The 14548-nt window shown below is 35.8% G+C and overlaps 2 protein-coding genes across 2 annotated transcripts in view; both read left to right on the top strand.

Annotated features, from left to right (window-relative positions):
- Nucleotides 1-792, top strand: part of LOC140790350 (ferredoxin-dependent glutamate synthase, chloroplastic) — a 41471-nt gene extending 40679 nt beyond the window's left edge. Inside the window, exons 32-33 of the mRNA XM_073140385.1 lie at nt 105-188; nt 269-792. Of these exons, the coding sequence (XP_072996486.1) occupies nt 105-188; nt 269-433 (249 nt within the window). The 3' untranslated portion in view covers nt 434-792. The remainder of the gene's footprint in view (nt 1-104; nt 189-268) is intronic.
- Nucleotides 793-10990: 10198 nt separating this feature from the next.
- On the top strand, nt 10991-12272 carry LOC140790101 (uncharacterized). Its single transcript, XM_073140029.1, has 2 exons — nt 10991-11742; nt 11873-12272. The coding sequence occupies exons 1-2, from the start codon at nt 11130-11132 to the stop codon at nt 12016-12018; spliced, it is 759 nt and encodes a 252-aa protein (XP_072996130.1). The 5' UTR covers nt 10991-11129; the 3' UTR covers nt 12019-12272.
- The last annotated feature ends 2276 nt before the right edge of the window (nt 12273-14548 follow it).

Raw genomic sequence — 14548 nt, 5'->3', positions numbered from 1 at the left:
TAGAATTTGATTTTTGTACAAGTTAATATTTTCTTCCAATAATTTTATGAACTATAATGATGACATCTCCTTTTCTTTTCACATAATTGTAATTGTTGGAACAGGTTAATAAGGAGATTGTTAAGATTCAGAGAGTAAATGCTCCAGCTGGACAGATGCAGCTAAAAAGTTTGATAGAAGCCTATGTGGTGAGTAAAGCATCCTAGAAGAAATTCATAACTCCTTCATGTATGTGCCCAATACTTATTCCTCTAATTTCTTTTGGAAGGAAAAAACTGGGAGCAAGAAAGGCGCTGCTGTCTTAGGGGAATGGGAGGCTTATCTGCCACTATTTTGGCAATTAGTGCCACCTAGTGAAGAAGACACACCCGAAGCTTGTGCAGAGTTTGAAAGAGTAGTAGCTAAACAAGGAATGACACTGCAATCTGCATAAGCTTATGAAATTACTTTGGGATATGTAGCCAGCCAGCTGAATTATCCTGAGGAATATATTGGACTCTTATAGTTGCTGTCAAATGAAATTCTTTTCATTGATGGACGGCCAGGTTGACTACAGTCAGGTATAAAGAAGGGGAATACGACCTTGATAATCTATCAGAAAAGACTCCTCTTCTTGAGATTAATCATTGCAGATCATCCATTGCTGGCCTTAGGAGTGGTTGCATCCTAATTTTACTTGTAAATTTTAGCTGCTGCCAGTCAGAAGGTGGTGGCACTCTCCAATCCTGTATAGTGATTTCGTCTCTTGTAATTACCTTTACATTTGAATATAAGACTGCAACTTTTGTTTCATTGTTTTCTTATTCATCTGGAAGTTAATTTGCGGCAGTGACTCCTTAGGTTTCAGTAGAAAAAGCTGGATTATCAAGTATGAGTTTCAGTTGCACGGAGCTAATTCTACTGTTGATTGAGCACCGAGTCTTAATTTGAACTTCTAGACTTTTTTGGCTGGTCCTTGATCAGATTGAAAATAAAATAAGTTTTTATCTCATAATTTTGGCAAAACCAAGACGGAGAATTGAGTTGAAGAATAATGTCATTTGCAAATATGTGATATTATAATTGAAGTTATATTTAGGAAATCTGTTATCAAATATGGCTCAGAAGAAGTCATAATTATGTAAGGGCTTAAGAAACGTAAGAAACAACCTTCTATGAGATCACATCTGCATGTCTTCAAAGAGTGTAATCGGCCGTGCGAGAGTGCGTCGATTTCATCAAAGCTGAATAAAGAAATCATGCTCATCATCTTCTTTTCCCTTGCCACGCATGGACCTTCTGGTTGACAACACTGCAGGTCATGAGAAGCTCTTTATTATGGATAGTTTATCTGGCTATAACCAGATCAAACTCGGCAAAGAAGATTGGAAGAATACGTAGTTCAGTAGTAACGCCTAGTCTCAAACTCAGGCAACAACTCATAAAGGCTACGACCTCTGCCCATATGATTAGGAAAGTGTAATTGAGAATGATGCCTCCCTTCATTTTTTGTATGGGATTCGAGAGAACAAGGCTCTTAGAAGCAACTCATGCTTGAAGAATGAAGAGTGATTGCTCGACAAGGCGGTAAAGTGGTAAGCCCAAAGGTGGTGGCTTGCATAGCAACTTTGATGACAATTGAATACAACGAAACCCTAATGGTACAACAGATACCCAGTAGGGCAATTGCTCGCTAACTATCGCTTGACTCACTGAGGCTTCACAGTGGAGAATTTATTGGAAAACAAAATATCCTTTGGGGAAAATTGAAGGAAAAATTCGCATTAAATTTGATTTTGAAAAGATTTGAGAAAAGTGTTACATATAAGTGTCTAAATTAGTACTAAAAATTTTAAAATATTTTTATGCATCTCGTCATAGGTCGATTTGACTTCTAGATTAATTAATTATGGACCTTGTTTACATAGTGACACACTATGGAATTTTATTGAATTTAGAATTTAAAATTATGCATTATAGGAAAATATTTGATTTCTACATGTTTTAATATATTTTAACATCTTTAATCGAGTCTAGTATGTTTTTATATTGATTGGAGTAATTAAGATTGAATTTGGAATGGTTTAAATTGATTAACTCAGAAAGTTTTATTTCATGTGGGGGATTTTACTTATATTTATTTTGCATGATTTGGTAGGTTTTTTTTTTTGTAGATTTTCAGTCTTGTATTTATCTAAAAAATTATGCTTAAGACTTTGGAAAGCTTGGCTCGTCGAAATTCTCAATTTTGGCATAAAATAGTACTTCCTATATATTCTAGATTGTACAAAGCGTCTTGCTGGGCCTAGGCTTGTGTGGACAAACTTGTGGGATGAGTTGTAAATGCCCTAACCCGTTGTATATGATCTCAATTGTTCATTTGTCGATGGCAGGCTAAGAGGTTAAATTTTACTTTTTTCTTTACATTTTTGAATAAAAAACCAACTCTCTCCCACCTTTGTCACCCACACGATGAATTTGTGATCTTATTTTTCAAAGATTTTGGCCTAGATTTCACTCTTATAATCACATATAATCATTTCCCTCATAATTTTTTTTTATCATTTGCTCTTAGTTTTTTTATTATTATTTCATCAATATTTTGCAAAAAGATCTAAATAATAGTGCCTCCTAAGGGCAAGAAAGTTACTTTCACTAAGGCTTTCATTTCTAAATATACCAAAACTTGAGTACACATTGTTCAACATAGGCTGATTTTGATCGATGTAGAAGTGATCATGTGGAATTTTATAGATGAGGATATCCCAAACACATTAATTTCTCATAAATAAAGTTGGTCGAGAATTTTATGCGAATGTTTTATATAATTCGGATGTACCTATGTGCGAACGGTATGATTGGGTCTCGTTAGTTTCCACATTTTTTTGTCCAAAACGAGAGCCAATGAGCTTGATTTTGGTAGGATATATTTTATCCATGCCTTCCATACCATTACCGGCGGAGTTCTTATCAAACTAGATGATCAAATGCTCCATTACAAGTGAATATCATTGTTTTAGTTTCTATAGTTGAGAGCTTACCCTACGGATCTTTCATCTCTAACTTTGTAGTATATAGAGCATTGCAATAGATCAAGGTGAGGGCGTTGTTAAATGCCTCACTCCTAGTTTAGTAGCACGATTTGTAAGAGTGATACTCCGAATTATCAAGTTCAACCTCGAATTGAGTAGGTTAAGTCAGAGGAAGAAGGTGAGCCTGCTCTTCTAGTAGCACATTTACCGAAGATTGAATTTGTAGACTACATTGATAGATTTGATCGACTTGACGTAGCAATACAACATTTAAATGAATGAATATACTAGAGGACAACATGTTTGACATTGAAATTTTGAGGTAGATAAGAGCCCTTATTTAAGTAGCACTTAGACTCACATTGTTCCTCACACAGTGATAAAAAGTTGAAGCTCCTTTGGTGAGAGGTCTTTAGATGGATGGATGGATGGATGGATGGATGGATGGATTGCTCTGCCTCTGGATCTATTAAATAGGTATAGATGAATTTCTACAATTTATACTAGGAGAATCTCAAAAATAAAATACCAAGTTTGAGTAAATTTTAGAACTTTCTGTTTTTGATTCACTAGTAGTTAGTTCATCTAACTTACTTAGTATGCATGCAGCTTCAAATAATATAGGGATTCCTACAGTAATTTCATGCCAGGATGTGCGTTGTATTGTTTGGGGTACACACCTAGTCTATAGAACTAAACACTTATTGTTTAAACGTGATTTTATTTTGTTCTTCAATCATCTCCCATAAGTCATATGTATAAACCTAATATTATCACATAGTTTTGCGCTTATAGACATATTGAATAATTGGATTGATAGTCTGATTATTAGCTTTCAAGACTTCCTCGCTGACTTTCACTAGCACTACTCACCTCCATCCTAGTAGAATTAATTTTTCATGTCTAAGTATCCTTTCTCAATTTGTGACAAAAGAGGGGAGTAGATCTAGCTACTATCTCTAGTTTTGATTTAGGAGAGTAGTTTGTTTGTTCATTCATGACTTTTATTTTGTCATGTATTTGACATATTTGAGTGCATGGTCTTTGTTTTGTCTTATGATCTTATTGCTATGGTTTCTATGTTTGAAGTTCGGAGCTTACTTGTTTACTTTAAAAAAATTGTTGGGCTGGGACTAGGATCTTATCACATATTTTTGTTTTTTTCCATATGTTACTTTGCTAAAGATTGATTTGCCGAAATCGATTTGGGATCATGTTTGAAAATTTTGTATGGAAACAATTTTTTATGATACGCATGCATTTCAGAAGTTTTTCTAATGTTTTTAATCTTTGTAGAGATTTCTTGAAAAGAAATATGAACTAACCTTATATGTCTTGACCTTAGAAAATTTTGTAAAAGCTATGTTTGGTTTGAGGTTAAGCTTCAATTTGTTTAACTAGCACCATTTCTTAGTCTTAATTAGGTACGTTGAGCTTGATGATTCGCCCGAGATTACTAAATGAAAATAGCACTTTCCATCAAATGAGAGACCATCTCACGAGAGGCAAGCTATGGTTGGTGTGACTTTGACACTTAGAGAAGAGTCAAGACATTATTGTCATAGATGCGGCTTTTGTACATAGTTTTTTAGTCTAAGAAAATATAGTGTTTGATGTGATGTGAAAAGTGAAAAATATATTAGTTTTAGAATAAAATAAATAATATATAAAATTAATGGAACAAAATGCCTTTTGACTTTATAATAAAATTTTAAATATTAACTTTTTAGATAAATAAAATATTTTTAATTATTGATATGCAGACTTATATGCAGCATAAAAAGCCTATTTACGGGCTTATATTTTCTCAAACATGCTTATATACAGCATATTAGCCTATTAATGGACTTATTTGCAGGCTTATATGTCGACAAATGAGTACTATTATTACTTTTTTTTAATAATATAAAATTAATTTTTTTACATAATAATATGTGATTATTATTTTTATTTTTTACTATATTTTAAATACTTTTAATATTATTTTTTAATTTAATGTTTTAATATTTTTTAAGAAGTTGTTCATATTGTAAACTTTTATTAAAAAAAAGTGATTTGTTGCCTCACAAGCCTGCAACCACTCCTATTGTAGACTTAGTAAATTTAAAAAAAAAATTGGAGAGAAATTTATTTATTTTGGAGCTAAATTAGAGAAAAATGAGAGAATATTTGAAATAGGGGTGTAATAATTAATTTGATGTGACATAAAAGAGTAAAAAATATTTTACTTTTAGAGAAACTGAGTATGTGTCATGCAAATAATACCAAAATATTTATATTTCATTTGTAAAATATAAATGAAAGTTAGCCAATTTAAACCCATATTAAACATATTAGTATTAAATAATAAAATTTTAATTTTTCACTAGCGTGTACAAATATATTTTTAGGGCTATTTTTTGTGGGCCATGGTGAAAGTGATGTGAATCGAATTAGGTCGGATCATATCATGAGGATATTAGGTTCGATAGATCGAGTCTGTTTATCTTTTAATTGATTTATGTTTATTTAAGCCCTTAAAGAAAGTATAGTTAAGTCATGTAACTTGTAAGCCAAGTCCCAATTAACTGAAGTAAGCTATTAAGACAAGTCTAGTTAAGTTAGATAAACCTTTAAGACAAGTCTAATTAAGTCATGTAAGTCTTTAAGGCAAATCATAGTTCAAGTCGTGTAAGCCTTTAGGGCTAATTCTAGTATAACTCATTGTATCTGACCTCTAGATATAGAGGGGTTAGGCTGCTTTGTTTAATTATCCAAGTATTGAGAAATTATTTTAGCATTGAGTTTATCTTAAGAGTAAGTGCAAAATAATCTAGGAGTAAAAGTAAATTAATCATAGCATTTATTTTCCTAGAAGTAGATCTAGCTTAGAATCCTAATTTTACCTACAAATCCTAGCCACCATTATTTTCATGAACCTCTACCTTACGGCCATCCACTACCACCCTTAGCCATTCGGCACCCTCCGACGACCGCCGCAACATTAGACACTTGCTAATCTGTCCAATTATGATCTTTCTCAACTATTTTAATTTTATCTTTTTACTCCAACCTCAAAATCATATGATACTAAAGCCATTAGATCCATGCTTTCGAGGCTTCGTCTCATAAAAATATCATAATTTTCTTATGTCCAATTCATTCCAAATACAGTTCATAGTAGTGATATCAAAGCCACATTTCCTTGGCCATTGGTATGCAATCCAAAACAAATCTGAGGCAGATTGCTGCCATAGAAAACCAAGAACTCATCTTTATACTGACTGGGTCTTCTTCGGTGTCACCATAAAAAATTGCCAATGACGGGTCACCCATTTAGGCAATGGCAATACGTGAAACTGTTAAGGAGATACGCGAAAATAAGAAGAGAGCTGCGGAGAACACTAGAGGGTCAAAAAGGCTCTCCAAGCCATAGTAGTAGCTATCTTGGCTAGACAGCACCACCCTACGCCGCCAGTGCCGCCGACCACGATGGAATCGATCCTCTCATGACCATTATCTTCAACTTACGAGGGAGGAGAAGAGTTAACCCAACCATCTTCAAGCACCAACAATGGTGAAACCATGGAGACCATTCAAACTGCGATAACCACTCCTCCTCTGGCCACATTGGAGCTCCTTCCACCCCTGCATACCCATCCCACCACATCTGTGACACCAAAGGAGACCCTAGTGATGGCCCCAATGTCATCTTGGCCACCCGCGATGGAAGTTTGGATTGAAAACCCTAGCTTTGCATCGGTGACAATCCAGACACTTTCGGTCCAAACCACCACTCTCAGCACCTTCTTTGGACCAACTACATGTGAACTATGGCCTAAATTGCATGCACTAAGATTTTGGCTTGAACCACCCTTGGCTAGGATTTGGCCCTAGCCATCTGTGACTAGGTAGACTATCGGTCTAACAATTGGGCCAAAAGCATAACCCACTATGGGGCCCTCCTCCATGTGGGAGATGAGATCTACACGAAGATCGAAGATATGTAGTTTGAGAGCAATAAAAGGTATGGAAACCACCATAGACACCTTGAGGATAATGTGGTCAGAGTGTGGTGAATTAATGCGAATCGGGTCAAATCGGATTACATTATAAGGACATTGGGCTCAATAGATTAGGAACATTGAGCTCAATAGATTAAGTCTATTTATTATGCTTATGTAAGCCCTTAAGAAAAGTCTAGTTAAGTCATGTATACTCATAAAACAAGTCCAATTAATTCAAGTAAACCCTTAAGACAGGTATAGTTAAGTCAAGTAAGTCTTTAAGACAAGTTCAATTAAGTTATGTAAGCCTTTAAGACATCTCAGTTTAAGTCGTATAAGCCCATAGGGTTAATCCTAGTATGACTCATTGTACCCAACTTCTATATATATAGAGGGTTTAGGCTGCTTTGTGTAATTATTCAAGCATTAATAAATTATTTTAGCCTTGAGAATAAAAGTAAGATAATTTAGGAGTAGAAATAAATTAATCATAGCCATTTATTTTTCTAAGAGTATATTTAGTTAGAAGCCTAATTTTACCTCCAAACCTTAGCTACCATCATCTCCATGAGCCACTCTACCTTACGACTATCCACCACCACACTTGGCCGTTCGCCACCCTCCAACGACCACCTCAACATCAAATAATTACCAATTTGTTTGACCGTTCTCCACTATTCTAATTTTATTTTTTCACTTCAATTTGAAATCACATGAAAGTGATAGATTTAAATCATGCCAATGATAAACTTGGAATCAATTTGAGTTTATATTTTAGTGAACTTAGTTAGGAATAAAAAAAAGGTAAAAAGATATTTAGTTGTTGAACTTGGTTAGGGTCCCTAACAAAGTTTAGGAATCCCTCTGAACTCAAAACAAACAAGGGCTTAGAGAATTGTGTTTCATTACGAAATTGCCAAGGAGAGATTATAAGAGCAATAATTTTAATAATGGAAAATTTATGGACAAAATAACATTTAATTGAGTTGTATAAATTAGATTCATGTATATGGTCAAGTCAGCTTATGAAATATCCAAATGTGTGGAGATTTTAAGTCAATTGATGCAAATTTGAGTTAGAAAATAATATTTTAAGATAGTGTCTATGCCTTCTTCGTCTAATGACTATCCTACCTTAACTTATTCCCAAGATGGATCGAGAGAGCAATGGAGGGACAAAATCACAGAGGAAGCTTGGAAGTTCTAAAAACATATGAACTTCCAAGATGGCTCTGCAAGCATCGAAAGAAACCATTCAAAGAAAGAGGGGTACCATCCTCGAAGCTAGGGCCAATTCGAAGAAATGCAAGCTTCAAATCGCGATCAAATCACCCTCAGTGCTAGTAGAAGGAAATACCCATATTGTTTAATTAATTAATACAATTTTCTAGAACTATCAAGGGACTCTCAAAAGGGTCACTTGTAATAGACTTTTTGATCTTGTTCATATTCTTAAGAGTCAATTTTTTTTCCTATTGAAACTAGGGTGAGCATGATTGCTCGCAAGCTTGGCAAAAGCTAGGATTTTTTTGGTAGGTCTCCAACCGTGAGTGTCAAGCAACATCATCATGATCTAGAACTTTGTTGAGATCCTTGTGTCAATAATAAGAGCTTCTCCTCATTAACCATGGAATAGTAACCTCTAAGATCTTAAATTCCTCTTGGATAGTCACAGGTATTTATGTAACTTCTATTTATATAGAAGAATGTTGTGGGATGAATTAAAGTTTTAAGCTGCATTGATTTGGCGTGGCTTTATGATGGTGATTTAATGTTTTCCTTAGCACTAATGGAAAAAATTAGAGCTTCTCCTCAAGCTATCCATGGCATAGTAACCTCTAAGATATTAAATTCCTCTTGGATAGTCACAGGTATTTATACAACTCTTGTTTATATAGAAGAATGCAGTGGGATGAATTAAAGTTTTTAAAGCTGCATTGATTTAGCGTGGCTTTATGATGGTGATTTAATATTCTGCTTAGTACTAATAGAAAAAATATCCCCCCACCCCTAGTCTAATAGCCATGCTAAGGGGTGCCGGATTGATAAATCTTTTGCAAATGGTTAGTGGCTTCACCTTTTTCCTTCCACTCATGTATCTCATCTTGCTCACATTGGCTTTGGTCATGCTCTTCTCCATGTCTTTATCCCTTCTGGCTCCAAAATATGTTAAAAAATCTTTTAGGTCTGAACATTTTTTATTTGAGTACCGAATGTCCACCAAATTATCAAGATTGTTTTTCTTCCAACTCAAAGGTGTCCTTTGTATTCTAAGCTTACTATTATTAGAACAAGGTGTGATTTTGGAACCATTTTGACCTAGGTAAGATTGAGAATCATATTGATGCCCTTAATGATCAAATCGCTAAGCTTGAGCAACCCAACCTTATGGTGGTTTCTCTTACCCCTTCTCAACCTAATCTCATTTGCCTTTATCAAAAACATGTTGCCCTTCTTCGCTGGGAGGAAACTAAGCGGCAAATCAAGGCTAGGAATAGGTGGATCCATATGGGGAACAAGAACTCCCACTATTTTCACATGATTACTATGATTATGTAGACGCAATATTATCCACTCCTTATTGCTTAATTTTGATGATAAACTGAGTAACTTTGAAGCAACTAAGCAGACTTTTATAAACTTTTACTATAAGATTTGGGATAGTTTTGATAATGTTGTAACAACTAGCTGGAACTAGGAGGGTTTGACACCTATCTCCTTTAATTGCTATAATGAATTAATTCTACCTTTTTCTGATAAAGAGATTAAAGTATGCCCATTGGCAAATCCCCAAGCCCTAATAGCTTCTATGTCAAACTTTTTACAAGTGAGGACTTGTGTTTGGCCTTGAAAAGTTTCAAATCAGTGGCAAGCTGCCATCTTTGAGAGGAACCAAACTTTTATTGCTCTTATTCCTAAGAAGCACAACCTTGCTAGGGTTTTAAAATTCCAGCTCATTTTGCTTTGCAATTTGACTTATCATCTATTTACAAAGCTTCTAGCCAATCGGTTAAAGTTTCTGTTGGCGCAGATCATCATCTTGAGCAATCGGCCTTTGTGGAAGGACAATACATTATAGATAATATCCTGCCAAAAGCTAATTATGATCACTCATGGCTTAGCCAAACCAATGGAAGGTCCTCCTAGTTATTAAGATAGATTCCAAACAACTGATCCATTTTCTTGCCAAGGGAAAGGGAAAGGATTAATCACATCTTTAGAGAAGCAGCCAATTGGGTGGCAACTCGCTCTAGTTAACATCTTCATCCTTTTTATAGGATGACTTAGGTATCATTTTGTGTTTTAATATTACTAGCACATTACATAGCGAGGCAGCAATGAGTAATTATTTTGTGAGACTTGCCTTTTGATTAATATATTTCTAATTTTTTAAAAAGAATAGCTATCACCGCTCTTATTTTTTTTTTTTTTTCCTTCCGGGGCCTCTCTTATTGATGTTCCTATATATCAAATTCTACGTATAGAAAAGAGCAACTAGAAGATATCTTCTATAGCTTGGATGCATTTTTGGCAAACATTGAATTTTATTCTATCCCAAACTCAGGCCTCCACAGGTCGACACTTTCATAGTGTGCTAAACGTTCTAAAGACTGCTCTCATAATTTTGTAATTTAGATAGAGAAGTATTAGCGCGTAAAGACATAGCTGGACTAGTAAGTAATCATTGCCTGATTAGAACTTCTCGTTAGGAGGTCTAATCCAATAAACGGGCCTACCAGTAGGTTGAGCGTAGGGGAAACAAAATCTTTGAAAATTGGTGTTTGGAATGACTCTGAGTGCGATGCGAGGAATATCCGAAGAATCACTTAAACTGAATGCTTCGGACCACATGGGGATGGAGTGCTGCTGACGTCACGTTTATCTTTGGCTTGTGGTTCGACCTTCATCGCACGCGCACCCGTCGCCACACGTGCGTGCGTCTTCCTGAGAGAACTCTTAACGCATATTTGATGACCAAAGGAGCAGTGGATCACCGCCACATCCCTCTTTTCTTTTCTGAGCCTTCCTTCAAATCTCCTCGCTCTCACCTCTCGTAGAAACAACACTGCCTTCCCCAATTATTCCCCGTCAAAGTTCCATTGTCACTACGCTTGCTTTCGGGTGGTATTTTATGGTAATGATGAGGGGCAAAACCTTGTGGGTTCCCCCCATCTTAAATTTCCACTTCCTCCAACTCCTCTCCTCTCCTCTCAAAATTCTCTCCAATACCCAGATCGTCGTTTCCAATCCCGATTCTGATCCCTTTATTTCACCCCCTCCCGCGTCCAAGAATGCATATTTCGAGGATTTCTTTAGTGGGTTGACGAGATCTCTCCAATCCATCATCCCATGGAGGCCTGGGACTCAGGCTCAATTGCCCGTTTCGCCACTTAACCGTCGATCGGATGCCGGTTGCTCTCTCCCCCTCTTCCGCCCTTATGTTGCCAAGGTCCCGTGGCACGGTGGGCCCCGGGCGTTCCTCTCGCAGTTGTTCCCCCGCTACGGCCATTACTGCGGCCCGAACTGGTCGAGCGGCAAGGACCAGGGATCGATGCTGTGGGACCGGCGGCCGATCGATTGGTTGGACTTCTGTTGCTATTGCCATGACATTGGATATGACACCCACGACCAGGCCAAGCTCCTCAAGGCGGACCTGGCCTTCCTCGAGTGCTTGGAGAAGCCGAGGATAGCCACCAAAGGGGGTGCCCAGGCTGCTCTTTTGTATAGAGCTATGTGTATTGCAGGTAAAGTTGTTAGCTTGCTGCTCCTTTTTTTTTTTTTTTCTTACTCGTGGTAGTGCTTACCAATGTGTTTGGAGAATGCTTAGCACTGAGAAACTGGTCTGATGTTGTAAGTCCTTGTGGCTAACTGCAGGATTGAGGAGTATACTCATACCTTACAGGACACAGCTGGTGAAATTACAATCTGGGCCATCTTTTGCTGTTATGTTTGGTAATGTTATTAGCAAGCTTGCATCTTCAGGTAGGATGGGGACTGACAGCCAGAAGCAGAGATTGTGAAATATAAGACGTTTCTCAGGATTATTTGTGGAAACTTTCATGCAATTTAGCATTCTTATCAGGAAGGACTTGTTGAAGCTTTAATTGAGGTTGGCATCTCAACAGATTGCACATAGTACTTTCTTTGCCCTTTTCGTTAATGGTGGATTATCCTGTATGGGACCTAACATGTTCATAGTACAAGTTTCCTAATTTACATGTAAAGAGACCATGTTTACCTCTTGGTACTTTAGTACAAGATTACTTTCTATTTACTTTTGTCATCGTCTTAAGTTACTGTCTTTCTTTTTCTCTTTGTAGTTCATTTAATATATACCTCCTGATGAAGGCTATAGATGGTCAGTTTGCACATATTGTTTCAGATTACTGTATTCGCATATCCTGTTGCAGTGCTTGTTTCATATCTTATCATTTGTTCACTTCTATATAATAGAAAAAGGAGACTCTTGAATTGTCATGAATGCATTATTAGGGCGCTGGTTTAAAAAACATAATGCATTTAGATGAGATTATCATGCTATAGTTTTTAGCATTAAACCAGAGTGAGAAACATGCAGGACACATGCATGAGTAATCTATGTCACATTCATTACTGTGAAGAGTTGTAGTGTGCTTTCTTTTGCCATGAAAGGTAGATATCTAAAACTTAAGAATGTTCTTTTTATTCACTTTTATTCTTTCATCACATTATTGTTCTACTACTTGGCATGGGCTAGTGTCACTTTTGTTATTGTATCTGATATGATGTTGCAACATTATTCTGATGGTTGGATCCTAGTATATTGACATTTTAGGTAGTTTTTTTTTTCATTTTGCTAGGAATAGTTTTGCAAACCCTAATTTATGTATACTACTGTTTGAAACTCTTAAGCCACTAGGATTTATTCTTTGGATGTTTCTAGCATCTTCTACACATGTAGTTTATATGTTCTATTAAATAATTTAAAAGTTACTATTGTTTTGGGTTAATCTGGAGTTATTTCTACAGGTAGGTAGTGAAATTGAATAATTGATAAACTAGAGCTGTTAAGCCTTTAGGTGTAGAGAGTTTTGGTTGGTTAGTTGCAAACTCTTTTAGGGATTATATAGTATTATTACAAAAATACAGAGCTCTTGGAAGCTCTTTTTCTTTGCTGCTGAAACAGCAAAGACAGAAAGAAGGAGAGAAAGAGAGACTAGAACAAAGAGGTGGGCTGCTGCAGACAGAGGAGGATGAAATATTTATTTTCTTTTAAGGTTTATTTTGTAGTCTATGATGACTAAAGATAAGAAACCGTTAAATAACATTTAGTGGCAAAATTGTGGCTTGATAGGGTATGATAAAAGACGTGCAAACTGTAACTAGTGTGTGGCAATGTTGGTCTTTTGAAGTGACATTTAGTTCGAAAATAAGGAAGTGCGGCAACGTGCCCTTAAGTGAACAAGGAAATTAGGAAGCAATTTATGATTATTTTAGTAGGCAACGAGAAGGAAAAATAATTCTCAAAACCAAAGTGGAAAAGGTTGATGATGATAGTAATGGAACATCGATGAGAACTAAGAGCAGGATAGAACAAAAGAGAGCAAACAAGTGTATAGGGAAATATGCTTTAAAGTGGTGATGACTTTGGCAAATCTAGAGCAATCCATGTACTAGGAGAAAAATGAATATGAGTGTTGTAGTTCTAGGGCAAGCCTATCAGAAATTGTCTTCTAATGTGAAGATTCCTAATGATACATGGGAATCCAGACCTATTACACATATGTTAAGTCTATTGCTGAATTTTTCTATATTAGCGTAATGTATGATATAGTTCTTATTATCACACAATGATAGAAATTTATACAATCAAGAGGGACTAGTTTTGAGCCTTTTAGTATATAAGATATTGTGAAGAAATATTTTAACTTTAGGTATATGATATCCAAACTTTTTTGGGACATTTACAAACTAGTGAGGTAAATTTGATTGTACTTTGATGTGTAATGAGTGGACCACATGGGACTAATTCATGATGTAGCAAAAGAGGCTGGTGAGAAAATGGTTGTTTAATTGGTCACTAATAATAGGGCAAATTATAAGACTTGTTTGCAATATCATATCCATAAGGAGGCTGAACACCTGTCGCTGTTGGTTGTATTACATCTATTATAATGTGATAATAGGGACTATCTGATTTATTAAGGAAGCATGGTTATGGTAGAAGAAAACTCTGGTGATAGCTCTATAGCTCTATCAAAATACTTTTTTGCATTTTCATCTCTTTAAGAGCTGTCCTGATAGATGACTGGGCGTGACATTCTATTTTTATTCAGATATATATATATATACATTTGTCTAACTATTCTAGACTCCCCTATATCACCACTCTTGATATTAGAAGACTCAATCCTTGCTAGGCTTGATCTAGAACTGATGTTTCCATATTCTCTCTCCTATATGTGGACTAATCTAGATATGTCAAATTCACCACTTCTCATATCCTCCCTGTACATTGTTTGCGCTCCCTCATTGCTCTTTCTTATTTGCCTCTACCCATCATTCTTATCA

This window comes from Typha latifolia, chromosome 6, assembly GCF_019914945.1.
Source record: "Typha latifolia isolate L0001 chromosome 6, TyphaL0001v2, whole genome shotgun sequence".
NCBI classification, from domain to species: Eukaryota; Viridiplantae; Streptophyta; class Magnoliopsida; order Poales; family Typhaceae; genus Typha; species Typha latifolia.
This window is presented reverse-complemented; position numbering and strand designations above follow the sequence as displayed.

Bases quoted from the DNA above. Each gene is read 5' to 3' on its own strand.
- LOC140790101 (XM_073140029.1), top strand. From the start codon at position 11,130: ATGGTAATGATGAGGGGCAAAACCTTGTGGGTTCCCCCCATCTTAAAT. The intron at 11,743-11,872 runs GTAAAGTTGTTA...GGCTAACTGCAG, and splicing joins TAGAGCTATGTGTATTGCAG to GATTGAGGAGTATACTCATA.